General features: G+C 35.7%; 1 protein-coding gene across 1 annotated transcript in view; it reads right to left on the reverse strand.

Annotated features, from left to right (window-relative positions):
- Positions 1-3,577: 3,577 nt before the first annotated feature.
- The window catches only part of DAW1 (dynein assembly factor with WD repeats 1), a 48,564-nt gene continuing 24,752 nt past the window's right edge, over positions 3,578-27,389 (reverse strand). Inside the window, exons 7-13 of the mRNA XM_020970976.2 lie at positions 17,289-17,396; positions 14,256-14,362; positions 12,144-12,246; positions 11,255-11,369; positions 10,064-10,140; positions 6,802-6,964; positions 3,578-3,983 (exon numbers count right to left, since the gene is read on the reverse strand). Coding sequence (XP_020826635.1) covers positions 3,949-3,983; positions 6,802-6,964; positions 10,064-10,140; positions 11,255-11,369; positions 12,144-12,246; positions 14,256-14,362; positions 17,289-17,396 — 708 coding nt within the window. The 3' untranslated portion in view covers positions 3,578-3,948. The remainder of the gene's footprint in view (positions 3,984-6,801; positions 6,965-10,063; positions 10,141-11,254; positions 11,370-12,143; positions 12,247-14,255; positions 14,363-17,288; positions 17,397-27,389) is intronic.

Below are 27,389 nucleotides of genomic sequence, written 5' to 3' on the forward strand. Positions count from 1 at the left end.
TCCACTGGTCCTCCTGAGGTAAGAGATTACTGAATGACAGTGGTTAGGAAATCTGACACTTGTTTGATTTAGGCACTATGCTTGACACAGAGTAGGCACTTAATAAATTCTTGTTGATTAATTGATTATATTTGTGCAGAAATAGAAACATAATAGTCTATTTTTAAGAAGGTGAGAAAATGAGTTTCTATATATTGCAGACAGCTTTTCTAATTTATGATGATATCACTTATTTCCTCTCTTTGCAACCCCTCATCAAATACTGAATGGAGGCAGGAGTGCTTAACTTAGATGACATCTTGAGGAATGGGATTGGGGAAACTCAGGTCTAACATTGAAGAAAAACAGTACCAAATTACACCAGAAGGTGGCACTAGGTTGACAAGTTAATTGTCTATTGTCTAATAATAATCTATTGATCCACTTCCAGATTCCAGGAACTGTTATCTGAATTCTTCTCTGAGATTTCCAAGTCTTTGATGCCTACCAGTAGACTCTAAGATCTATGAGGGCAAGATTATGTCCCAACTGCCTAACACAATGTTGTGCTCAAAGGATAGTTAATATTTAACTGAATTTAATGAGCAATGAGGTGATGCTAATTGCTTAGCACAGTGCCAGGCACATAATAAACATGCTCACTAATGGTTTTTCTTATTCAGCAACTGTTTCCAGGCTATTTGGTGACATGGCCTACATCTCAGAAGTTAGGAGCACGTTTGGAAATAATGCAAGTATGAAGGAGTTGTTTTAGCCTACAGCCAGTCCAGGCTTGATACAGTGATGGAAAATTGAGACTACTTAAAGTCCTAATCTATCCCTAGCCCTACTTTGGGGGAAGAGTTTCAGGGAATGAATGTGTAGAGCCCCAATCAGGAAAAGGAAAAGTGAGGCAAACGATCCCACTTAGGGGAATTTTAACTCAAGAAGATGAGTCTTCCTGACTGCAGCAGGCCCAGTAGTGCATCTACTGAGACACCTAACTGCCCTAAAACTGAGAGAATTTAAAAACAAGGGAACAAACCCTGGAAAGTCAATTGAAAAGAGAGCCAGTAGAGTATTCCTAGAGGTATAAGTGAAGATAAAGATCATTCTTATCTTGGGTGCACTGAGGTGGGAAATGGGATATCATGTATGGCAAAGAATAATGAGGTCAATTTAACTGGAATATAAAAAGTATGTGTAAGAGGGTGGCACAGGGTAATTAGTGTAGAAATGAATGAAAGATGTAGAAGGGAAGCAAAATAATTTTATTCAAGTGGGTTTTTCTATCATCCAGACATGTTCCTTTCAGGTTTGAGTTCAATTTCCCAGCTGTGAATTGCAGAGGAAATGAAGGAAGTTTCCATTTTGATACGTTAAATTGCACTTGTTTTTCATCTCTCAATGAGAAATTAGATGATTCTCTAAAATGTTACATTTAAAGAAAATCCAATCTAACTGAAAGCTTGCTTTCTCCTGAAAAGAACTACTTAAAACATTTAAAAAATAGAGATTCGATAAATAAAGCATTTACTACAAGCTAGGCACTATACTAAGCAGTGGGGATACACAAGCAATAAAGCAAGATTATCCCCACTCTCAAGACGCTTCCATTCTAATAAAGGAAGACAACAAATGAAGGGAAATGTAATGAGGGGAAATTCTATAATCTTTATGAGACAGTTTGGCAATTTAGCATAACCGATGCTATATACCTTCTAGTAAAATAAATTATATAACCTTAATAAGACAGTTTGTCAAGTTAGTATAACTGATTCCATTTTTGCTTTATGTCTCCATTTTGTGATTGAGTTGTCTTACATATGTTGTTTTTCCACAATAAGATAAGCACCTCTGTACCATGTAGTAGTAAACTAGTCCAAACTGTTTGAACCAGTTTGGTAGGTTACAGCTGGTTTTAACTGGTCTAAACCAACCAATTAAAAAAAAAAACCTGTCAAAACCAGTCTAAACTGGTTCAAATCATCCAAAACCAGCTTAAAACTGTCGCAACAAGTTTAAACCAGCTAAAACCAGTTTAAACTGGGGTTCAGACTAGTTTAAACCAGATAAAACCAGTTCAAACAGGCCATAACCAGTTTAAACTGGTTCAAACTATCCAAAACCAGTTCAAACCAATTCCAACTGGCAAAAAAACCCAAACCAGTTTAAACAGTCCAAAATGAGCCCCAAAAAAGTTCAAACCAGTTCAAACCAGCCAAAGCCAGTTTAAATTGGTTCAACTGAGTTTAACCTGGCTAAAACCAACCAGCCAAAAACAGTTCAAACTGGCCTAAATGTGTTCAGACCATTTCAAACTGGCCAAAACCAGACAGACTACCAATGTGAAAATATTTTGAAACCTTAATAATTATACTGAACAAAATCACCAAGTTATCAGTGAACAACTCTAGCTGAAAGTATAAAAGCTTACCTAGCACAGTGTCTGCATACAGCATGAACACAATAAGTATTGTATGATTGAGGAGTATAATTCAATGTAAAGTCAATATCCATATAGTTCTGGCATTTCTCTTTTTAATCAATCAGAAAAATATTAATTGTTTGTAATAGGCATTTAAAAGGATGTTCAATAGCACAGGGGCCAACATTCACTTTCCATGTTCCTACATGGGAAGAACCCTCGAAAGTGACCTATGAGGAACTGGGTCACTCTGGTGGTTGTTATGGTTCTTACTGTAATGTTGGTAGGCATACCTGCCCGTCGGCCTACTTGGACATTATGTTATTTCCTTTGCAGGTAACTTACTGGTGGTTCCCCTGAGAACTCTCAACCAGAATTTGAATTTCTTGGTCTAAATATACCACTTTTCAAATTACTGGGAGACAGCTCCCAGAGGGAAAGGCATCCATGGTCCATCCAAGGCTCAATTCTTTCCCTGAACCATATAGAATTACCTGCCTCACAGGATTATTATGGGTAAAGGACTTTGAAAACCTTAAAGTACTATACAAATTTAAATTATTTCAGTAAAAGCCATTAAGATTGGCTAGTATTTTCTCACTGCAGGTAAATCTTGCTTAATTAAAAATTTCCTTGGTGAGATTCTAATGTTCTTTTCTTTGTATTTGTGTATCACTTGTCCTAACGTGGGCTTCGTATTTATATTGCAGAAAGGATGCTGACTAGCAGCTCTCACACTGGAATCAAACAGCTATCTTATTAGGACGCTAGTTCATCTATATTTTAACCGAACTCATCTGATGCCTGCTTATATTCTCAGTTAACCACTTATATCTCTGGATAATTGACCTAAACATCCAGCTTTTAATGTCATGCATCTCAAATTCTATTCACTATGTTTATACAGCTGAACCTTCCTATATTCTTACTAATCCTCTGTCAGTAAAGAGCATGTTTACTTAATTATGGAGGATATCTACTTTCCATATATACTATCCTAAAGAGAACTGAAAGCTTGGAAACCCCTGCTCTGTATAGGCTATCTGACTAACCTAATACTATTTGTAGAATCCCCAGCTCTTAGCTGCAAACTGCAAATAAAATTCCCTACTTTCAAATCAATACTTTCCCCACTGAGTGGTATGAATATACACATGTAATGTTGTTTTCTTTAAATTTTATTAAACAAAGTGTTACAATGGTACTTGAAAACAGAACCTTGGAGAGATTCAGCTACATTAGCCAGTTTTCACTGAACAGTAACATGATGCTATTCATAACTATTTTAAAAATAAGAAAAAGAAAGTAGCGACCCATGTCAAAACATTCCATTAGTCTTGTTTTCAGTAATTCTCATCCAATAATATGCACACAACTACCAAGCCCACTTATTTAGTCTTTTTAGTCATACCTGTCAAGCTAAGTACAATACATGTAAGTAGCCTGCTTCAGAGAAATACTGAAAAGAGAAAGTAGATGTTGCATCAGAAAAACCTTGCTTGCATGTTGAGAAGCTTGTGTTCTTAAACTCATTTCACCAGTCAGCGCCAAATCCTACAGGTATTATCCTTGCTGCCTGTAGTGCAAATGGCATATTGTTATTTATTGTTACTTTTCATGAGTTTATATTCTTATCTTTTACACTTCAGACTTTTTCTTAATTATGATAAAGTATTGAATACCACACTAAATACTCCCAAGGCATCTAGGTGGCTCAGTGGATAGAGGGCCTAGCCTGGAGTAAGGAAGCTTCATCTTCCTGAGTTCAAATCCAGTCTCAGATACTTACTAGCTATGTGACTCTGGGCAAGTCATTTAACCCTGCTTGCCTCAGTTTCCTCATTTGTAAAATAAGCTAGAGAAATACATGGCAAACCAGTCCAAAAAAGAACCCCAAATGGAGTCACAAAGACTCGGAGACAACTGAACAACTACTAAATGAGCCAGAGCTTCAAATTAATGACTATTATTAATAACTACTAATTCAAAATGACATATTAAGTATTTTGCATGATTTTAATTAGCTCAGTTGGTCAATACTAACAAAACCAAAACCATGGGGTCAATTTCTCTCTAGACCTGTTGAGTGCCACAATGGATTAAGAGTTGGGTCTGGAGTCAGGAAGACCTGAGTTCAAATCCAGCCTCAGACACTTACTAGCTGTACAACCTTGATAAATCACTTAACCCATTTGCTTCAGTTTCTTCATCTGTAAAATGAGGATAATGCTAGCACCTACCTCTCTGGATTGCCATGAGGATCAAATGGGATTATAAATAAAATGTGCCTAGCACAGTGCCTAGCACATAGTATTATATAAATGTTAGCTTCTATTATTATTATTATTATTAGCCGCATTGTAAACATTGACTGAATTTTAAATCCTATCCAGTGTTCTCACAAAATTCATGGTGTTAATCCATATAACCCCCAGTGCTTTCCTATAATCCCCCTTAAATATGTGTAGTTTCCAAAGAGAGAAATCTTTCCCTTCCATGGGTTCCTGATATTACCTACCTGTGAATTAGGTTGATCCTGTGGTCTCTTTGGCATGTCTCTTCTAAGCCTTTCTTCTCGTCCCCCTCTCCCTGCCCCTAGCCTTGCTCACCTACACACCCACCCAAGGTATCCCAGTACACTCTTACTCTCTTTTATTCTTCTACCCAGAAAGTCAAAACTACTTTTAGAAAAGGAGCTAGTGAGAACTCTTTCTCATTAAGATGAAATGACTATGCTACCTGCCCTGAGGCTGTTTATTAGCTGGTGGTAGGAGTAGACACAAACCTTTATACTAAAGGAAGAAAGTCTCTAGGTGCTGGGAATGGACTTTAGCAGCCAGGGCCTTTTTTCTGCTAGCCCCATGGGCAAGGTCCTATTCTGCCTTTCTGAGTTTAAATTACAAAAATCATCAATTCAAAGGCAATTTCAATCACTCCTAATTTTCAAACCCTGACAAAATGAAGAATGATCCCCATTACCACATAACTAGGTAAGTTAACAGAGATCAATAGGTATAGAGCCTGAAGAGAATCAAATCACATCTAAAGAAATTAATCTGTGGTTATGTCTATACCAATACTTGTTCTGAATGAATTCCATACTTCAAAATGTATTGCAGATTTTAAAAATCAAAATAATGAAAAAGGAAACTATTTGTTTGAATTGCTCACATTTTAACTAGTTAAACTTGTGACTATGATTGAGTCACCGACCCCTTCACTAAGTCCCAGTTTTGACACTTGGGATCCTTGGCAAGTCACTTCCCTCTCTCAATGGTCCCAGGCAAATTAGACTAAAAGTTGCAGAAAAAAGTGCTGATCCACATTGGGAGAAGTTGTTTGCTGGTAGCTCAGAGCTCTCTCTTCCACTGATACCACAGGCTTGAAAAAAGCAACTTGGAATCATGAAGCAAAGCCTGGCCTCTACTCACCATATGCACCCCACCATAGCAGCCAAGGTTCTTACAGGACCCTTTCTAAATGGCCAGAATCCTCTAGTGGAGGGACATCCCCCCGCCCTCACCCCATATATCCTAACGTTACTTTTTTTTTCATAAAAATTAACCCTTCCTAGGTCCTTTTCCCTTAGTCCTTTGATAATCTGATAAACGAATTCACATTGATATTACATGATCACTGGGAAGAGCCCTGGACCTGGATTTAGAAAGCCTGGTTTTGAGGCCTGGGCAAGCCACAGAAGTGTTTCAACTTCAGTTTCCTCATTTGTAAAATAAGGAAATCTCTTCTAGCTTAATTGTCATGATGGCTTAATATGTCACCATTACTTCAGGTATTTATTTATATTTCACATAGCACTTCTGGGGGAAGAAGTCTGTCTTCTCAGTCACGGGATTTCGGGAATTATAACAAGCCAGCAGGAGTGAGGGTTGTGGACTGGATGGTTGTTAGACGTTGCCCCCCAAATCATATCAGATAGGCTGTCCTCTGCTTCATCTGTGTGAGGCTGGATGCTAACATAGGTATTATGCAGCTACTTCAGGGAATGAATGTTTATTAGCATCAGGTAAGGAATTCCCATTAGATAAGTGGAATTTTGAGAAAGGTTTATCAATATTTAAGTAGCTGGAAAAAGTTAAGATAAGCCAACTTTTTTATGTCAGGGAAATTTGCCTTGCAAATAATTTACCCAATGTCACGCAGTAATCCAGTTGTGAAGTTTTCTCCAGTTCAGCACTTTAGCAACCAGATCATGCTGTTATTAAAATTAACAACTAGAATTAAAATGGCATGCCATGAAGGTATAGTTATGGGGAAGGCATTTTAGCTAGTTCTCTTGGAACTATGCCACATATTTCAGTCAAGGACACCATAATGTTGATTGATAAAGAAAGCTTATTTTAAAATTAAATCAATGACTTGTATTCTTAACCTACCTGTAATGATTATATTGCCTTTATAGTTGAAAGCACAAGAGAAGATTTCATCTGTGTGGCCCTCTAGAATCTGGAGGCACTGTCCTGTGTGAGAGTCCCATATTCTAGCTGTTTTATCAGAGCTGCCTGTCAGAAGACGATTTCCTTGAGGATTGAAGGAAATCTGAAAAAGAAAAAAAAAGCACTAAATGTGATATTACTAATGGGAAAGCACACAATGCTCCTAACAACAACATTCCAAGTTCTAGGGTACATGTAATGTTTAAAAGTGTTTTTCTAGTATGTATTTTTAATAAGTAATTTATTTATTTTTAGTTTTCAACATTCACATCCATAAGATTTTGAGTTTTAATTTTTCTCCCCTTCCTTCTCCTCTCCCTCCCCCAAGATGGCATGCAATCTGATATAGGCTCTACTTACACATTCATATTAATTTTCCCATTAGTCATGATGTAAAGAACAGTTAAAACTAACGGGAGGAACCACGAGAATGAAGCAATAAAACAAAACAACAAAGGAAAAGGAGAGCAAATAGTATGCTTCAATCTAGAATCAGACTCCATAGTTCTTTCCCTGCATGTGGATAGCATTTTCCACTGTGAGTCTTTTGGAGTGTCTTAGATCCTTGCATTGCTGAGAAGAGCCAAGTCTATCAGTCAGTCATCAATCGCATAATGTGGCTGTTACTTTGTACAATGTTCTCCTGGTTCTGCTCTTTTCACTCAGCATCAGTTCATATGAGTCTTTCCAGGTTTTTCTGGAGTCCCCCTGCTCATCATTTCTTATAGCACAGTAGTATCCCATTAGATTCATATACCACAACTTGTTCTCTAATACGTATTTTGATAACCTAAAGATTACCAAACCCAGGTCCTCTTCCTGATTATATTCTCTTAAATAGCATACAGCATTGCTATGAATGTGAGTTTTGTTTCACAATTGAAAGTGAAAGTAACTGCATATGTAGTTTTCAGTTATAACAAACATTTCCCATATTTTCCTATGTTTTCTTTTAAATGTAGACTATTATAGGCAACATTCTACTATTTAATAGCCATGTAGTGAATTATAAAATACATTTTCAACTTGAAAAATAAAATGAAGATGGATTAGCTAGTTCTGGATCTCAGACCTCTGACTCTTAATTATTTGTAAGCAGAGGCCTTAAAAATCCTTTCATTATAAATGGTCAGATATATTTTCTCCATCAATAGCAGCTAATAAAGTTGTTAAGTATTTCTATCTTTTGTTTATGCTATCTTCATGACAAACATATTCTTATCCTTACCAAATCCATGCCTATTAAGAAAGATTTGTGGTCTTTCATCCCAGAATACTTATTTTTAAAATATCAATATTAATTTACATACACAGTAAGAAAAGTAAAGGTTATGAAATTTCAAACTTGAGCCAAGTTGAAATTATTTGCATTTACAATACAGCAGAAAAACCTGGCATACTTAGAGCATAACTGTTTAAAGAAATTTGGTCATTATTTCTGACTTACTCCTCCAACATAAGATTTCAGAGAGAAATACTGGCATATACAACAAAACACTAGTAGGATAATCTGTGGCAACTGTATATAAGTAGACAAACTGACTTTTTGTTAGGTAGTTGTGAAGCAATTTATAAATATGAAAAGCAAAAATAAGAGTGAAAATATTTGTTTTAATCCACAAGAATAGTCCTGTGCAGCTCCTTTGGTCAGAGAAACTCTATATTGTAAAGATACAGAACTGATCGAATCTTCTGAATCTCCTATGCGCTACTTTGCATAGTCACATTTTCCCTTTACACTCAGACCTTTCCTTTCTCAAACTGGTCCCACACACTTGCTCAGTTTTCTCCCTAAAAGCCCACCCTCATAGCCTGGATTGCTATTATTAGGAGCAATAATTGTGAACAACAATCTGAATCAGAGATTAAGAGATGTTCTCAAGGTATCTGGCCTGGACTTGTGGAGAAGCCTCAAAGAAAGCAAGAGTGTTTGACCAACACAGTGTCATAGAGGCTCAATTCAACAAATATTAAATGTCTCAGTGCAAAACTGAACCCATGGACAAGGGAGAAGAAGTCAGGGTGAGCCTGGTTGGGGATAAGCACCAAGTCCTAAAGCACACTAACAATCTCCACAGACCTGGACCATGGTTGAACAAATAGACACCAAAGCACTAGGACATGTGTTTTACTTGGTTTGGTCATTAGTAGAGAATATAAAAATAAGCTTTGGCATTTCTTAGAATTGAAGAATTTGAGTATACCCATTGTTTTGACTTACTATTAATTAGTGGTTATTAGTTCAATGATACAAATGCGGTATTGATTCAATGAGCAGAATATTTACCACATGACATGATTTCTATAAAATTATTCAATCATGTATTTGCTGTAAATGGGAAAAGCCGCTTAAGAACTCATTATATTGCTTCATCAAGTACTTTTGGTACACCAATTTTTAAAATTAATTTTTATGGTTTTCCTTTACTTTTATATTGCCTAAATTTCTCCTTGTATCTTCCTCCCTCCCCCTCCAAGAGAGGTATTTCATATAACAAAGAATTTTTAAAAGAAAAAAAAAAGAAATATAGGAAGAGTAGACATCAACAAAACTGGTTAATACAGTTTTTTTAAAAAAAAATACAATGTTCCACACCTAGGGACCTCTCACCTGTGCAATGGATTCAGAGAGGAGAGGGAGGTATCGTCTTCTCTTTGAATTCTGCAGTGTTCTTTTTTAATTGTTTCATTGTGGTTATTCTTTCAGTTTCCTATGTCATGGTCACTGTATTTATTGTTTTTCTGTCTCTGCTTACTTCACTTTGTATCAATTCATGTAAGTCTTTCCAGGCTTCTCTGTAGTCATTATACTCATAGCACAGTAATATGCCATTACATCAATGAATCACAATTTGTTTACCCATTCCCCATTTGTTAAGTAACTACTTTGTTTTCAGTTCTTTGCTGCCATCCAGATAATTTTCTATGGCTGATGTGAATGTTGTTTTATGAAGGAAAATTGATTTTACTCTTCAATCATCATGTCTTCCTTGAGAATACTCTTATAAAAATGTGTACTATAAAAAAAGTGTGGTAAATTTTTTAGAACAGTATGAGAAATTGAGCTAAATTTAGTTCCTTTATACCTTACGGTTTTTATTTAAGTAATTCATTTAAGATATACACCCCCTTGGATTGACTGAATTATTCTCAAAAGATATAAATTCTGATTAAATAGTTGTCAAAAGAAAAGCCAACTTACCTTTGAAATTTCACCTTCATGACCTTCTAACTTGGTAATACATTTTCTTGTAGCAGCACTAAAAACTCTTGCTGTTCCTTTGTCAGAAGAAGAAACATACATTCAGTGATGTGTGTGAACATCTGACTTTTGTTTTTATAATCCTCTATATTGGTATGTAAGATAATAATCCTTATGTGCCACATATCAAAGGGGCCCTATATTCCCTTATGTCTTATGCCTAGGAAGAATAGATGGATTCTGATAAGTTTCATCCATTTCTTTAACTACATACCAGAGAAGTGAGAAAACAGTAAATTGGGGTGGGGCTTTAGTGGCAAATGCTCCAGCAACTAAGCATGAAAGTCCATGAAAGACCCTGCAAACATTAGTAGCTCTTCCTTTGATTTCTTGAGAGTGCATAGAAATCAGCATTTAGTGCAAAGCTTAATGGGCCAGTACTGAATAGGCCAAAGATCCAGGTGACTGGCCCCTGACTTCTCCAGTCTCCATTCAGTAACCTAAAGCAGGATGCCCACTCTCATCTCATGGGCAGGGAGACAAATGGCAAATATATTAAGCTGCTATTTGCTAAGCCTGAGGCAGTGTTCAAAATTGCCCTATTTCTGGAGTGTAAGGAACAAGCAAAGAAGCCAGAGAGAAGGATATTGCTTGTTTCTGGGTGAACTGGGGTCCACTGAGAGACAGACATTTAAAATCTCTTAAAATGAAAAATATCCTGCAAAATCTTGAATGAAACATTTAATCCATACATATATAAATTATGAATACAAGTATTTGGCAAGAGATTCACACAAAAAACACTCTTTAAAAAATTCATCATTTGTTTAATTCTTCAGATTTTACTGCAAGTATTTTATGTATTTTACATATCATATTTTATCACCTGCCAAAAAAACAACTGTGCTTATGACATAGGATGTCATAAGTGACAGCGTTGTGGAGTCAACAGAATTTTAGCTTTGGAGTCTGTAAGGTCTAGGTTCAAATCCTGTTTCTGAGTGACTTTGTGACTATCTACAAATCACTTAACCTCTCAATGGTCTTGACAACTCTCTGAAACCATAAATTATAGATGAATTGTTGCTAACTTACATTGTTGGAGGAAGCTTCTACAATGGTGGACTCACAGATGCAGAGTAAAAACAAACAACTTTTCTCATAAGTAAAATATATGATCAATTTACTTACCATCAGCTGAAGCAGTTGCAATAAGCTGTCCTGTATAATCAAAACAGATATCTAATATTTCATCATCATGACCTGTTAAAGTTGCAATACATTTCCCATTCAAAACATCCCAGAGCTGTAATGTAGGGGGGGAGAAAACAAACCATGAATTTCGATTTAAGAAAACTATATAAAGTCAAAGTCAAAAGCAATCTTAAGGATATAACTGTAACTGGTGGGCTCAGTTGTTTAAAGCACTGTGCCTAGATCATGGATTTGCTCCTTCAGTTAGCTTCACTCTGTTCAATGGCCACACATATCTCTCCTAGGGCCAGCTGCCCTTGTACAAATCCAAAGGTGTACCAGCTAAATGGTGTGAATGAATCTCTACTATTGGGGAAAAACTCAAAGTGCATGGCCCACTGTAGGTATTAAATACTCCATATGTAGTCAATCAATTAGGAGTATTTTTGTCAGATTACCAGCTCTTACTGAAAATATGAGCTGTCATATAAGAATATCAGGGTGAAGAGCATTTAGTCTAAATTCACAATCCATTATGTTATATTTTCAAGGTTAGGAAGTATAAAATATATTATTTTAAATATTTTCTCTTAATTTTCTTTAAAAATGAAAATGACAATATTTTCCTTGATTATATTCTTATCAAACTTTCCATTTTCCCTTATAAGGCCAAAAAATTTCAGAAAGAGAAAATCAGAAATAAAGTAAAAAAAATAAAGTAATGCCATTGGTTTACAGACATTCATCATTTGCTATTTAGAGAGAAGAGGAAACATATTTTTAAAATTTACTTTTCCGGCTCCCAAATTTAATAATGTCTTATTCTGAAAGTTTAATACACACATGGAGAAGGAATTTATTAGGTGAAGGACTTTATTTAACTTACCATGCATGTTTTGTCCATAGATCCAGTTAAAATTAGAGAGCAATCCCAATTGAACAAAGCACTACTGATCTCTGCACGATGACCTATTAAAGTATACACCTTCCTAAAAAAAGAGAAAACAATGAAAGCTGATGACATATTAAATAATGTCAATTCCAGACATTTAAGCTATTGTAAAAAGACCAACAATTGTGATTTTTACATGGCCATGATCTGAGTGAACATGGTGGCATCTTAGTCAAAGGAAATCTTTAGCTTGAACTAGTCAATGAATTCCAAAGTCTTTGCTTCATGTGGGCAGTACGAAAAGTCTAAAAATATCAATATTGACAGCAATGAATAAAAGAGTCCCTTCATCTCAGAAAAGAGTGGAGGCTTGTGAAAATAATGGAGTCAGTCTAAAATCCAGAGAGCTTGAAAATATCCTCATGCTTGATTAGTGAACATATTGCCTATTCAGAGAACGAATAACAAATTTGTGGAGAGGTCTTTTGTATCTGCTCACCTTTTAGAGGAAGTGTGTTGGACAATTCCTTGCTGTTTAGGCCCTTCAACAGATTAGTAATTGCAACCAAGGCTTTTACAATAGAAATTAGCTAATTTGGTTAACTTCTTTCTGACTAAGACAAAAAAAAAGCTAGAAAAAAACTGAAATGATTTTATCAAATCAAATTTAATGAATTATCTATATATTTCTTTTAGAATATGTTGATATTCTTAAAATGCATAAGAAGTTGATTGCATAATACAAAAATAAACAAACTAAACCATTATGCTAATTATATTGTCCTTTTTAAAAAAAGTTACATTATTTCAATGAATTTACAGAAGATAGATATTTCTGTAAACATAGAATTCATAGGAAGAATGGGCCAAGCAAGGGGAAATGAGGATCATGAAAGATAGAATTGTCTATTTTGATTACATAAAAAGGTTTTACACAAACAAAACCAATGCAGCTGAATTATAAGGGAAGAAGTTAACTGAGGAAAAAAATATTTGCAGAGAAGTTTCATAAAAGTTTCATTTCCAAGATAAGTAAAAATTTATTCAGATTTATAAAAAAATAAAAGCCATTCTCTCAATTAGTAATTGGTCAAAACATATGAACTAGCAATTCCCAAAGGAAGAAATCCAAGGTATCAACAACCATATAAAAATGCTCTAAATTTCTAATTAAATTAAAGAAATTCAAATTAAGGCAACTCTGAGGTACCACGTCACACTCATCAGGTTAGCAAACATGATAAAAAAAATCAAAATGACAAATGTTGGAAGGGCTTCAGGGAAAAGGGCACATTCATACACTATTGGTATTAATCAGTCCAGTCATTCTAGAAATCAATTTGGCACTATATCCAAAACATCACTAAAATATGTTATGTCCCCTCATCCAATGACATCACTACTAGGCTTATTCTCCAATGAGATCAAAGAATAAAAGGGAAAGAACCTTAATTTCAACAATATTTATAGCATCTCTTTTTGTAGTATCAAAGAAATGGAAACAAAGAAGGCACTTATAATTTGGAGAATGGATGAACAAATGATGATATATGAATGTAAAAGGACACTACCATACCTGGAGAGATAACAAAAGAGATAATTTCAGAAGAAACTGTGAAAATTTATAGGAAATTACACAGAGTGTAGTGAGTAGAAAGAAAGCAATTTATGTAATAAACACTACCATAAGGTGAAAAACTTTGAAAGACTTAAGAATTCTGATTAATGCAATGACAAGCCACCATTCCATGTAACTAATGATGAATCATGCTATGCAACTCCTGAGAGATGATGACGTTAAGATGTGGAATAAGATATGTATTTTTGAAAATGGCAAATGTAGGAATTTGTTTTGCTTCACTATGCAGATTGTTACAAGTTTCGTTTTGTATCTTTCCTTCCCCCCTCCCCCCACCCCCAAGGTGGGAGAAGATAGGAGGGAGAAACTGTGAACTGAAACATACATAATTTAACTTTTTAAAAAATTGATATATGTGAGTCAGTGTGTTCTACTGCTGTACTATAAAAACCATAGGTTAGCATTAAATTCATGAATAGTTGTGGTCTATCAATTTAATACCTTAATAGAGAAACAACTACAAATACCTTCCAGTCTCAACATCCCATACAGAAACTGTATGATCAAAGGAACCAGTGATAATTCTGTTTCCTGTGGTGTTAAATGACAAGGAGATAATTTCAGCTGAATGTCCCTAGAGAAAAATAGAGCATATATCAATCTTTTCAAAGTTTTCCCATACTGACTTCACAATGCCCCAAATATAGAAATTCTTATCTAAACATGGCAATTGGCACTTGATGGCATTTTGTTTTATTTTCAAATCTTTAAACCTTAGGAGCACTTTGTTTCCTTAATTGCAAGATGGAATTAGAAGAGGCTATTATACATGTAAACTGAAACATCATGGTCTTGCAACACTAAATACTTAGGCCTAATTTAGTTGTATTTTTGTATTACTCAAATTACTTTTTAGTATTTTCCATTGCTATAATTATTCTTTTTAATTGTGCAAAAAAATTTTAGAAGAGACTTAGCTTTTAAAATTAGTTATATAATTCATCTTAAAACATAAATCTCATTCTTTGAGAGCTTATTTAGGCTTAATAAACTTCAAAATTGAGATTAAATTTTTTGAACACAATTCTATAGTTCAGTAACAAAAGAGGAGAATTCACTCCCTTGAAGCAGATAGGTACGCAAATATGTAGTATATAACTCATCTTTTCAGATCCATTTAGGTAAAGGTAATGGAAGTCATATTTTTAGTTGTAAGCACAGGCATTAAGGGGGAACTTTAACTTCCTCTTCTCTTGAAAACAATTAGTGACCCATAAAATAATGAGAATTAATGGCAGAAAGTTTTTACCCAAGTGAATAATCACAAGGTTTGGGAGGGGGGAGGGAACAATGGAATTAAAATTGGCTTTATGATTTCCAATAAAGCAACAAAATCTTTTTTTTTACTCCAAGATTGAAATACATTTGCTTAGAATAGGAGTTGTATTCTTCTTCAGCCTGTGTATCACTTTTGGGGGGCCCAAAGATCTCAGTGGCTCACCAAGCCCAAATGGTCCTTGTTGCCAGTATTATATCAGTGTGGTTGCTGGAGTGTAGTAGTACACAGAAAGGGTCTGGAGGAGTGAAATATTAGGGATTAATTCGCCTTGTAGAATGTTATCCTTTAATCCATTCTTCCTTCATGCTTCAGGGAATAGGAGCAAAAAATCAAAACTGAGATCCTAAAGATCAAGAGTAGAATGGCAAAAGGAGAGAAAGACAAAAGTGCCATATGCAAGCTTTAACAAAGCTTTCTGGGGCCTCTAGGTGGTGCAGTGAGTAAAACTCTGGCCTTGGAGTCAGGAGGATCTGAGTTCAAATTGGACCTCTGACACTTGACACTTCCTACCTGTGTGACCCTGGGCAAGTCATTTAACCCCTAATTGCCTCACCAAAAAGGAAAAAAAAAGTTTTCTGCATTCCCTTTCTCCCATTTCTTCTTTCCATGTGTTTAGGAAATTTGCATTATTCAAAAGGAGAGAAGTTGGGATTCAATTATTTTGCTAGTTATATCTAAACAGGAAGCTGCAGCAATATCTGTCAAGTGGAGTCAATGGAAAATGACTGTGTTTAATTTAAAAGTATTGAAAATTAAAATTACTAATTGTAAATGGACCTGCCTTTTTTCTTTTCTCTCTGTTTTAGATTCACCAGAACCCAGTATATCTATTCTTTAACTTTGAAACAACAACCCACAAACTGGAGAACCTTTATAGCCTATACTTTGAGAAGTGCAGCTACCCACATGGTCTGAGAGTTAGCAGTATGAGAGGCACTGGTGAGGTCTCACAATCATATGGCCCCAGGAGAACCCTCGAACCCAGAGTTCTGCATACCAGTTACAGAGAGGTAGTGGTGGTGGATCTTTCAGCCTAAGACATGGTAGTTATGGAGAGGGGAACCATGTGGCTCAGTGGTGGAAATTCCTGAATTCCAGCCCCCTTGATTGGCGAAGAGGGGATTTCTTTGATGATAATGAATTTCTGGAGAGTTCTAGCACCTAACCTCCCAGAGACAGTAGGGACAATTCCTGGATGTTAAGTTCAGGTAAAATCAGAGATTCAGCCTTCAAAAGACAGGAAGGGAAGTCCTTGATCAGTGCCAGTCTCTGCATGTGGCAATTCATCTGGAAAAGCAGGAAAAGACTGAGGCAGACTATGAGGAATCTAAAGACCTGGACTTTGCCCTCCATAATCACTATGCATTATTTGGACTGGAAAGATGGGAAAGGGTTCGCTTTGCTAAGTAACCGCAAAATTTGTTTCCTTCTAGGGGAAGTGGAAGCCCTTAGGATAATGCCAAAAGGCTTCAGGTCTGAATGGGTCATGGGAGAAAAGCTGGGAATCACAGGAATATCTTTTTGTTTTCTTTCTGAGGGGAGTCCAAGCCTTTAGGGTAGTGCCATAAGACCAGGGGTCTCTGAGATAAAGAAGGGCTCACCAGAATGTCAGAGGATTGCCTCTCTTGAGATAGCCAATTTTTTTGCGTCTAAGAGAAATCCAAATTATAGGGTGATGCTAATAAGTCTGGGAGCAGGACTTGGCAAAGAGGAAAAGAGAATTGTTTCAAATGTCTATGGGCTGATATATGATGTTTTCTGCATGCTGTCTGTGAGGTAGAAAAAAAGTGCATAATGTAATAAAAAAACGTATATTGCCTTGAGGGCTTTTTTATTATCTGTGAAAACCTAGATACAAGCTCTCTTTTGAGATTTACAGAAGAATCTCTAAGTAAGAACATAACAAGACATATGTGGTTTGGGAGGAGGTTCCTCAACATTAAACCTAGTCTCTGTATATTCAGACTGTGAGGTTCTGGGCCATTGGTTACATATATACTTTGACTTTCCTTATCTGTGACCATGCTATATCTCATCCAGCAACATGCAAACACTCCCGAAGGGCAGTAACTTTCTTTTTTTGTCTTTGTGCGCCAGGTGCCAGGTACAGTGCCTTCTATAAACCAGGTGCTTGTTGAATTGAGTTGAATCTGAAACTTAGAATACATCTGATAACACGCTTATCTTAGTGACTAATAAAAAGGTGAAATAATCGACGTACACTTAAGGTGACAACTTCCTCTCCATTCCGAATGTCCCACAGTTTGGCTGTAGTATCCATACTTCCAGTAGCTACCAATGTACTTTGAGGGTTAAATGATAGACACACCTAAATCACACAGAAGGGGAAAAATAGCAACAAGTTTGCTCATATGGGAAAAGGCTTGAAGATTCATCATCAAATTCTGGTTGTTTGTCACCTACAAAGGAAAGAAAAGCCACTTTATAAATGTGGCAACCAGACACTTCCACATAAGCAGAAGGTCCCAAAGCAGCAACTCACCACGAATCTTCGAATACAGGAGCTCGATTACTTTTTAAATTATTTACAAATTATTATTTATGAATGAATGCTTGGTATGTGAAATTTTATTTAATGTTTTAAAGGAAAAAAAATTGAAAAAAATTACTAGAATTTTGAAAGAATGCCTGAATAACAGTGCAGACCTACATAAATATCAAAAAATAGCCCATTTAACCAAAATAATATGAACAGCATATGTGAACAATAATAATAGCAAAAGAAAGACTGACTCAAGCATTTTAATCTAAGAAGTGTGTGTGTTTCAAGAGGTGCTTCATGTTATACTGGACATAAGCCCTAAGAAAGCAAGTTAAATTTAGCCTTGTAGCCAAGAGAAAGACATCAGTTTGGGGTAACAAAAGCATGCATTAAAGTGCCTTTGATTTATTTATTTATTTTTAGTTATAATGGGCTTTAATACTCATTATTAGCACAAGATTCATAACCATAAATTATACACTCCTCTATTTCCAGGACATCCAATGTTAACAGTCTATGTGTGTTTGGAGAGGGGCACACACAAACAACCCTGTTGGCACTGGACCATGGCAGTAACCCAGGGCCACGGTGGCCAATGGGCACGCAGGGTGCCAGGGCCCCCAAGGTCTGCCTCCCCTTGAGAAAACACAACCTGCTCTTCCCACAACACACCTACCCAAGCAACCCTCCTTGACCAGCCCCCAGGGGCTCCCTCCAGGCCTTCCACCACCTAGGCTTGAAAGTGCCTTTGATTTAACAGAGCAACGTTCTTATGTTAAATTGAATCTCATTTCAGAAAATATTTACATATACACAAATAAATACACACACAATTTCTAATATATCTATTTCTTCTCCTAGCAAAGATGGGATATGCAACTTTTCAGTCATTGACTGTAGCTTAGAATCTCAAGCTGAATCTATGACATACTTCAATTAATTTATGGATCCAAAGTTCTAATCAAAAACAGCATTTTTATTAGAATACAACCTGCTCCCCTTCAAATTTGCATCAAAATGGACCACAGAGGTGGCTTTGATGTTACCTGGAACCCTACATGCAGCATTAATGACTCTATGAATTATGTGTTTATAATTCAAATAAAGGAATTAAAATGATTTAGAAAATATTTGCTAACTCCTTTACTCCTGATTCCTTTCGGGTACATTTTGTACAGGAGGCACACCTATTTTCTCACTTAGGTCTGTGGTCTCTATCTAGGAAATATAGATTGTTGGTCCCAGAAAGGCAATGATAGGCAGGAATGTCTCTTTAAAATGCATAAACATGGGGCAGCTAAGTGGCACCATAGATAATGCACCACCCTTGGTGTCAGGAGGACCTGAGTTCAAATCCGGCCTCAGACACTTGACACTTACTAGCTGTGTGACCCTGGGCAAGTCACTTAATGCCATTGCCTAGACAAAAAAAACAAAATAAAATGCACAAACTTAAAAAGTAGAAAAGGACCTTGAATCAACAAACAATCCCTAGTTTCATTCAACCTGAACTAGTACCTGTTGTTCATCTCTGTTGGGACCACTTACATGGGGAAATATTAGGACTAGGGTGGATATAACAGTCTAATGTGTCAAAAAATTTGTTAATAGCCACAAGGCACAAACTTAACTTGCTAGAGGGGGATAAAAAGAGAAAAAGAACTAGAGTTTAAAAAAGGAAGTTGTAAATGCTGACCTAGCTATTCTAATCTATATCTACTAGCAAAATTATTGAGAAGGAAATCAATGTCTTATTGTGAAATGTATATTGGAGAAAGCCCTAACAAAATTCCCAGATAATATGATCAGCTCATAAATTCAAGAGGCAGAAAGAACTTTTAAAATCAACTAGTCCAAACTCTTCATATTATAGATAAAGAAAACACTGGCCAGAGAGGTCATAAAGATAAGTAAGTGGAAGAACAGGATTTAAACTTGGGATTCCAACACAATACATGATGTTCTTTCCAGGAAGAGGAAATAGAAAAATAATATAGGAAGAGAGATTCCACTCTGCAGTAAATCAGTGTATTCATTAAAAAACAAAAACTATTGCTAGATTAAAATTGTAGTAATTAGGGGCAGCTAGGTGGCACAATGGATAGAGCACTGGCCCTGGATTCAGGAGGACCTGAGTTCAAATCCAGGCTCAGACACATAACACTTACTAGCTTTGCGACTCTGGGCAAGTCACTTAACCCCACTGCCTAGCCAAAAAAAAAAAAATGGTAGTAATTAAAGTGATCAGCAAGATGACAAAACAACTTTTTGTCTCAAATTTCTCCTCTACCAAAACCCTAAAATAAAGAAATTATGCTCTAGGTAAAGAGTAATTCTAGCTGGATCTACAATATAAGATAGAACCCCTGCACAAGGCAAAAATTTCAGGAATTAACACAAGAACGCTTTAATATTTAGCACTCTCATCCCCCCCGACTTCATGCCACCTCACACTGAGGTAAATAAAGTTCTGAGACTTGTGACCCAGAGTCCTTATGTAGGGATTCCTCCATGGCAATGAAAAGAATTCAAAATCCTTTGGCTTCGCAAAAGATGGCCAACACTGATTATACTCAGCCATGAACAGAAAAGAGACAGAAACTGTGGGGGAGAAAGACAAAGGGGAGAGTTGGATAGGGTGGAAGACACTTCTGGTGCTCAGAGTCAAAGGGAAAAGAGAAATAAGAATCAGACCTGAGGTAAATGCAACTGGAAATCCAAATAGTAGAGAGTCCTATCCCTATCCCCACCAGTCATGGAGATCCAGGACTGAATGATCCCTGTTCTTCCAATGCAAGTAGCTTGGGGGAACTATGAATGAGAATCAGGGATTCAAGGTGAAGAGTGAGGAGGATTCTCAAAGGAAAGTGGTTGTAGATATAAGAGAAAAGCTAAAATGTCAAAATATGAAGAAAGAAAGCCTGAATAAAAATACAGCATACAATTAAACCAGTAAGGATCATAAAAACAGGAAAAAAGAATGAGTACAATTTCAAAAGAAAAATCTTTCCATTTTAAGCAAGTATTATAATATGAAAAAAATGAACCAATATTACTCAATGAAAAGAAAGAGTCCTGGAGGGGGAGCCAAGGTGGCAGAGAGAAGCCAGGAAGTTGCCTGTTAATGAACATTAAATCAACTCTCTAAACAGAATCTGGAGCAACAGAACCCACAAAAAGATGAAGTGAAACAATTTTCCAACTTAAGATAACTTTGAAGGACTTTAGGAAAGGTCTATCTCATTTGGATTAAAGGGGATCACAACCCAGTGCAGATGGCCTCAGGGCAAACCAGGAGGCTCTTAGCCACAGAACAGATCAGCAACTGAGGCCCCTCAGATCTGGCTCAGCAGGGTAGTGGCACAGCAGGCCAGCTGTGAAGCCTCCAGCCCTAGCACAGAAGGCAAACTGCCAGTCCTGGAACCCTGGCATAACAGGTGCAACCAGGCTGGGCTACCCTGGTGCAGTAGGCAAGCCACCAGCACCTCAGGCTCTGGCAAAGAAGGCCAATAACCAGGTGCCTGGGCCCCAGCACAGGAAGCTTGGGACAGTGCCCCCTGTGACCCAGGAGCAGAGCTCAACTTTAAAAAAATGAGCCAAAAAAAAAAGAAAGAAAGAAAAGAAAGAGCCCTGACCATAGAAAGGTACTATGGTGACAGGAAAGATCAAAACACAAATTCAGAAGAGAAAAACAAGGTAAAAAATGCCTACATGCAAAGCCTCAAAAGGGAATATCAATTGGTCTCAAGCCGAAAAAAGCCTTCTTGGAAGCATTCAAAAAGGATTTTAAAAATCAAATAAAGAGAAAGAAGAAAAATTGGGAAAAGAAATGAGAGTTATGCAAGAAAAAGTCAACAGCCTGGAAAAGGGAGGACAAAAATTGATAGAAGAAAATAATTCCTTAAAAAATACAATTGACCAAATGAAAAAAAATAAATAAAACAACTCCTTAAAAAGAAGTGGCCAAATGGAAAAGGAGGTACAAAAACTCACTGAAGAAAATAATGCCTTAAAAATTAGAATCGGGCAAGTGGAAGCTAATGATTCTATGAGACATCACGAATCAGTCAAACAAAATCAAAAGAATGAAAAAATAGAAGAAAATGTAAAATACCTCATTGGAAAAACAACTGACTTGGAAAATAGATCCACGAGAGATAATTTAATAATTATTGGACTACCTGAAGGCCGTGATCAAAAAAAGAGCTTGAACAGCATCTTTCAAGAAATTATCAAGGAAAACTGCTCTGATATCCTAGAACCAGAGGGTAAAATAATCATTGAAAGAATCCACCAATCACCTCCTGAAAGAGATCCCAAAATGAAAACTCCAAGGAATATTGTAGCCAAATTACAGAATTGTCAGGTCAAGGAGAAAATACTGCAAGCAGCCAGAAAGAAATAATTCAAATATCAAGGAGCCACAGTAAGGGCTACACAGGACTTAGCAGATTCTACATTAAAGGATTAGAGGGCTTGGAATGTGATATTCTGGAAAGTAAAGGAGCTTAGATCAGACAAACAAGAATCAACTACCCAGCAAAACTGAGCATAATCTTTCAGGGCAAAAGATTGACATTCAATGAAATAGGGGACTTTCAAACTTTCCTGATGAAAAGACCAGTGCTAAACAGAAAATCTGATCTTCAAATACAAAGCGCAAGAGAAGCACACAAAGGTAAACAGGAAAAAAAACACATGTTATTCAATAAGGTTAAACTGTTTACATCCCTACATGGAAAAATAATACTAGTAACTCTTGAGAACTGTATCTGTATTACAGCAGTTATAAGGAGTATACATAGACAGAGAGTGAGGGTATAAGTTAACTTTGATGTGACGATATAAAAAAAAATTAAGGAATGAAAAAGGGATTGTACTGGGAGAAGAGTAAAGAGGGAGGCAAAATAGGGTGAATTATATCACAAGAAGAGGCACAAAAGACCTATTACAATAGTGGGAAAGAAGGGAGGAGGTGGGCATTGTTTGAACCTTAACTCTCATTGGATTTGGCTCAAAGAGGTTGAGTATCATACTCAGCTGGGCTCATACTCAGTTGGGTATAGAAATTTATCTTACCCTATACAGAAGTAGAAGGGGAAAGAAGAAAGAAAGCGAGGGGATGATAGAAGGGAGGGCAGAAGTAGGAGGGGAAAGGGGAAAGGAAAAGGAGGGAGATTGATAGAAGGGAGAGCAGATTGAGTGAGGCAGTAGTCAAAAGCAAAACAGAAAGACAGGGTGAAAGGAGAGAAAAAAGTATAAACGGGAGGAAAATAAGATGGAAGGAAATACACAGTTAGTAATCGTAACTGTGAATGTCAATGGGATGAACTCTCCCATAAAACAGAAGCAGACAGCAGAGTGGATAAAAACCAGAATCCTACAATATATTGTTTACAAGAAACACATTTGAATCAGAGAGATATACACAGATTAAAGGTAAAAGGCTGGAGCAGAGTGAATATGTGTGAGTGTCTATATATGTGTGCATGTATACATACATATAGACATATGCATGTACATATATACATACACATATACATATGTGTGTACATATATACATACATATATGTGTATATATATAAATATATGTGTATATATAATGCTGCAGCTGAAGTAAAAAATGCAGGGGTAGCAATCCTGATTTCAGACAAAGCAAAAGCAAAAATAGATGTAATTAAAAAGATATAAGGAAAGGAAATGCATCTTGCTAAAAGGTACCATAGACAATGAAGTAATATCAATAATAAACATATATGCACCAAGTAGTATAGCATCCAAATTCTCAGAAGAAAAGTTAAGTGAGTTACAGGATGAAATAGATGACAACACTGTACTAGTGGGGGATTTCAGCCTCTCCCTCTCAGAAGCAGATAAATCTAACCACAAAATAAACAAGAAGTTAAAATGGTGAATAGAATTTTAGAGAAGTTAGATATGGAGAAAACTGAATGGGGATAGAAAGTAATACACCTTTTTCTCAGTGGTACATGGCATCTACACACACAAAAAAATGACCATGTATTAGGCCATAAAAACCTAACAAACAAATGCAGAAAGGCAGAAATATTAAATGCATCTTTTTCAGATTATGATCATAAAAATTACATGTAAAAACATGGGCAGGTAAAAAAAGACCAAAAATTAATTGTAAACTAAACAATCTAATCCTAAAGAATAAATGGGTCAAACAATAAATTATAAGAACAATCAATAATTTCATCAAAGAGAATGACAATAATGAGACAACATGCCAAAATTTATGGGATGCAGCCAAAGCAGTTCTTAAGGGAAATTTTATATCTCTAAATGTTTACATGAATAAAATAGAGAAAGAGGAGATCAACGAATTGGGCATCAAATTAAAAAAGCTAGAAAAAAAATTAAAAATTCCTAATTAAATACCAAATTAGAAATTCTGAAAATCAAAGGAGAGATTAATAAAATTGAAAGAAAACTATTGAGCTAATAAATAAAACTAAGAGCTGATTTTATTTTACTTTTTTTTTTTGGCTAGGCAATGGGGTTAAGTGACTTGCCAGGGTCACACAGCTAGTAAGTGTTACATGTCTGAGGCTGGATTTGAACTCAGGTCCTCCTGAACCCAGGGCTAGTGCTCTATCCGCTGTGCCACCTAGCTGCCCCAAGAGCTGATTTTATGAACAAAACAATAAAATAGATAAACCTTTGGTTAATTTGGTTTAAGAAAAGAAGAAACAAAATTACCAGTATCAAAAATGAAAAGGGTGAATTCACCACCAAAGAAGAGGTAATTAAAGCAATAATTAGGAGCTATTATGACCAAACTGTATGCCAATAAATCTGAAAATCTAAGTGAAGTGGATGATATTTACAAAAATATAAATTGCACAGGTTAACAGAAGAGGAAATAAAATACTTAAATAATCCCATTTTAGAAACAGAAATTGAACAAGCCATCAATGAACTCCCTAAGAAAAAATCTCCAGGGCCAGATGGATTTACAAGTGAATTCTATAAAACATTTAAAGAACAATTAATCCCTATACTATATAATATATTTGGAAAAACAGGTGAAGAAGAAGTCCTACCAAATTCCTTTTATGACACAAATATAGTACTGATACTTAAACCAGGAGGAGCCAAAACAGAGAAAGAAAATTATAGACCAATTTCCCTAATGAATATTGACGCAAGGATTTTAAATAATTAGCAAAAAGATTACAGCAATTTACCACAAGGATAATACACTATGACCAGGTGGGATTTATACTAAGAATGTAAGGCTGGTTGAAGATTAGGTAAATTATCAGCATAATTGACCATGAAGAAAACTAACAGAAGTCATATGATTATCTCAATAGATACAGAAAAAATTTTTTCTCTCATTCCTATTAAAAACACTAAAGAGTATAGGAAGAAATGGTTTCCCTTAAAATGATAAGCAGTATCTATCTAAAACCATCAGCAAACATTATATGTAATGGAGATAAGCTAGAAGCATTCCCAATAAGATCAAGGGTGAAACAAGGATGCCCATTATCACCAGTGGTATTCAATATTGTACTAGAAATGTTAGTTTTAGTGATAAGGTAAGAATAAAAAATTGGAGGAATTAGGCAATGATGAAACAAAGCTATCACTCTTTGCAGATGATATGATGGTATACTTAGAGAATCCTAGAGAATCAACTAAAAAACTACTTGAAACAATTAACAAATTTAGCAGTCTTGTAGGATATAAAATAAATGCACAAAAATCACCAGCATTTCTATACATTATCTAAAAAAAAAAAGCCCAGCAGGAAAAGATAAATTCCATTTAAAATAATTGTAGACAATATAAAACATGTGGGAGTCTACCTGACAAAACAAACCCAGGAACTATATGAACAGAATTATAAAACACTTTTCACACAAATAAAGTCAGATCTAAACAGTTGGAAAAATATCAATTGTTTGTGGGTAGGCTGAACTAATATAAGAAACATGACAATTCTACCTAAATTAATTTACTTATTCAGTGCCATACCAATCAAATTACCAAAAATTATTTTCTACAGTTAGAAAAATAATAACAAAATTCATCTGGAAGAACAAAAGGTCCAGAATATCAAGGCACTTAATGAAAAAAAAATGCAAAGGAAGGTGGCCTCGCAGGAACAGATCTGAAACTATATCATAAAGCAGCAGTTATCAAAACTATTTGATACTGGCTACAAAATAGAGTAGTGGATCAGTGGAACAGATTAGGTACACAAGACAGTAGTATATGATTATAGTAATCTACTGTTTGATAAACCCAAAGACTCCAACTTCTAGGATAGGAACTCACTATCTGACAAAAACTCCCGGGAAAACTGGAAAATAGTATGGCAGAAATTAGGCATAGACCAACTTCTCACACTCTATGCCAAGAGAAGGTTGAAATGGGCACATGATTTAGACATAAAGGGTGATACCATAAAGCAAATTAGGAGAACAAGGAATAGTTTACCTGTCAGATCTATGGAGAAGGGAAGAATTTGTGAACAAACAAGAGATAGAGAACATTATTAAATGCAAAATGGAAAATACTGATTAAATTAAAAAGGGTTTGCACAAGCAAAATTAATGCAATCAAGATTAGAAGAAAAGTAGAAAACTGGGAAGCAATTTTTATAGCCTCGTTTCTCAATTACATAGAGAACCAAGTCAAATTTAAAAGAATACAAGTCATTCCCCAATTGATAAAAGGTCAAAGGATATGAACAGGTAGTTCTCAGATGAAGAAATTAAAGTTATCTATAGTCATATGAAAAAATGCTCTAAATTACTATTGATGAAAGAAATATAAATTAATACAACTCTGAGTTACTACCTCATACCTGTCAGATTGGCTAATATGACAGAGAAAGAAAATGATAAATGTTGGAGAACATGTGGGAAAATTGGAACACTAATGCATTGTTGGTGGAGTTGTGAACTGATCCAATCATTTTGGAGAGTAATTTAGAACTATGCCCAAGGGCTGTAAAACCGTGTATACCCTTTGATCCAGCAATACCGCTACTAGGCCTATAACTCAAAGAGATCATAAAAAAAGGGAAAAGGAGCCATGTGTGCAAAAATATTTATAACAGCTCTTTTTGTGGTGGCCAAGAATTGGAAATTGAGGAGATGCCCATCAATTGGGGAATGGCTGAACAAGTTGTTGCATATGAATGTAATGAAATACTATTGTGCTGTAAGATTACTATTGTGCTATAAGATGAGCAGGCAGATTTCAGAAAAACCTGGAAAGACTTATATAAACTGATGGTGAGTGAAGTAAGCAAAACCAGGAGAACATTATACATGGCAACAGTAACATTGCGTAATGATCAACTATGATAGACTTAGATCTTCTCAGCAATATAATGATCTAAGACAATTCCAAAAGACTCACGATGGGAAATGTTATCCACATCCAGAGAAAGAAATATGGAGTCCAAATGCAGATCAAAGAATACTATTTTTATTTTTGTTTTGTTTCTGTTTTTTTCTTTCTCATGGTTTTTTCCTTTTGTTCTGATTCTTATTTCACAACATGGCTATTGTGGAAATATGTTTAATGTGATTGTACATATATAACCTATATCAGATTGATTGTTCTCTTGGGGAGGTGGGAGAGCAAGGAGGGAGGGAGAAAAAAATGGAACTCAAAATCTTACAAAAATAAATGTTGAAATCTACATATAATTGGGGGAAAATACTATTAAGTGCAAAAAAAAAAAAAGAATGAAAAGAGAGTCCTATGGACTCCCTAAAGATTGTAGAACAATACCAAGAAACTATAGAGTGGCTCAGAATGGGGAAAAAA

This window comes from Phascolarctos cinereus, unplaced genomic scaffold (assembly GCF_003287225.1).
Source record: "Phascolarctos cinereus isolate Bilbo 61053 unplaced genomic scaffold, phaCin_HiC Scaffold_7;HRSCAF=346, whole genome shotgun sequence".
Classification (NCBI taxonomy): domain Eukaryota; kingdom Metazoa; phylum Chordata; class Mammalia; order Diprotodontia; family Phascolarctidae; genus Phascolarctos; species Phascolarctos cinereus.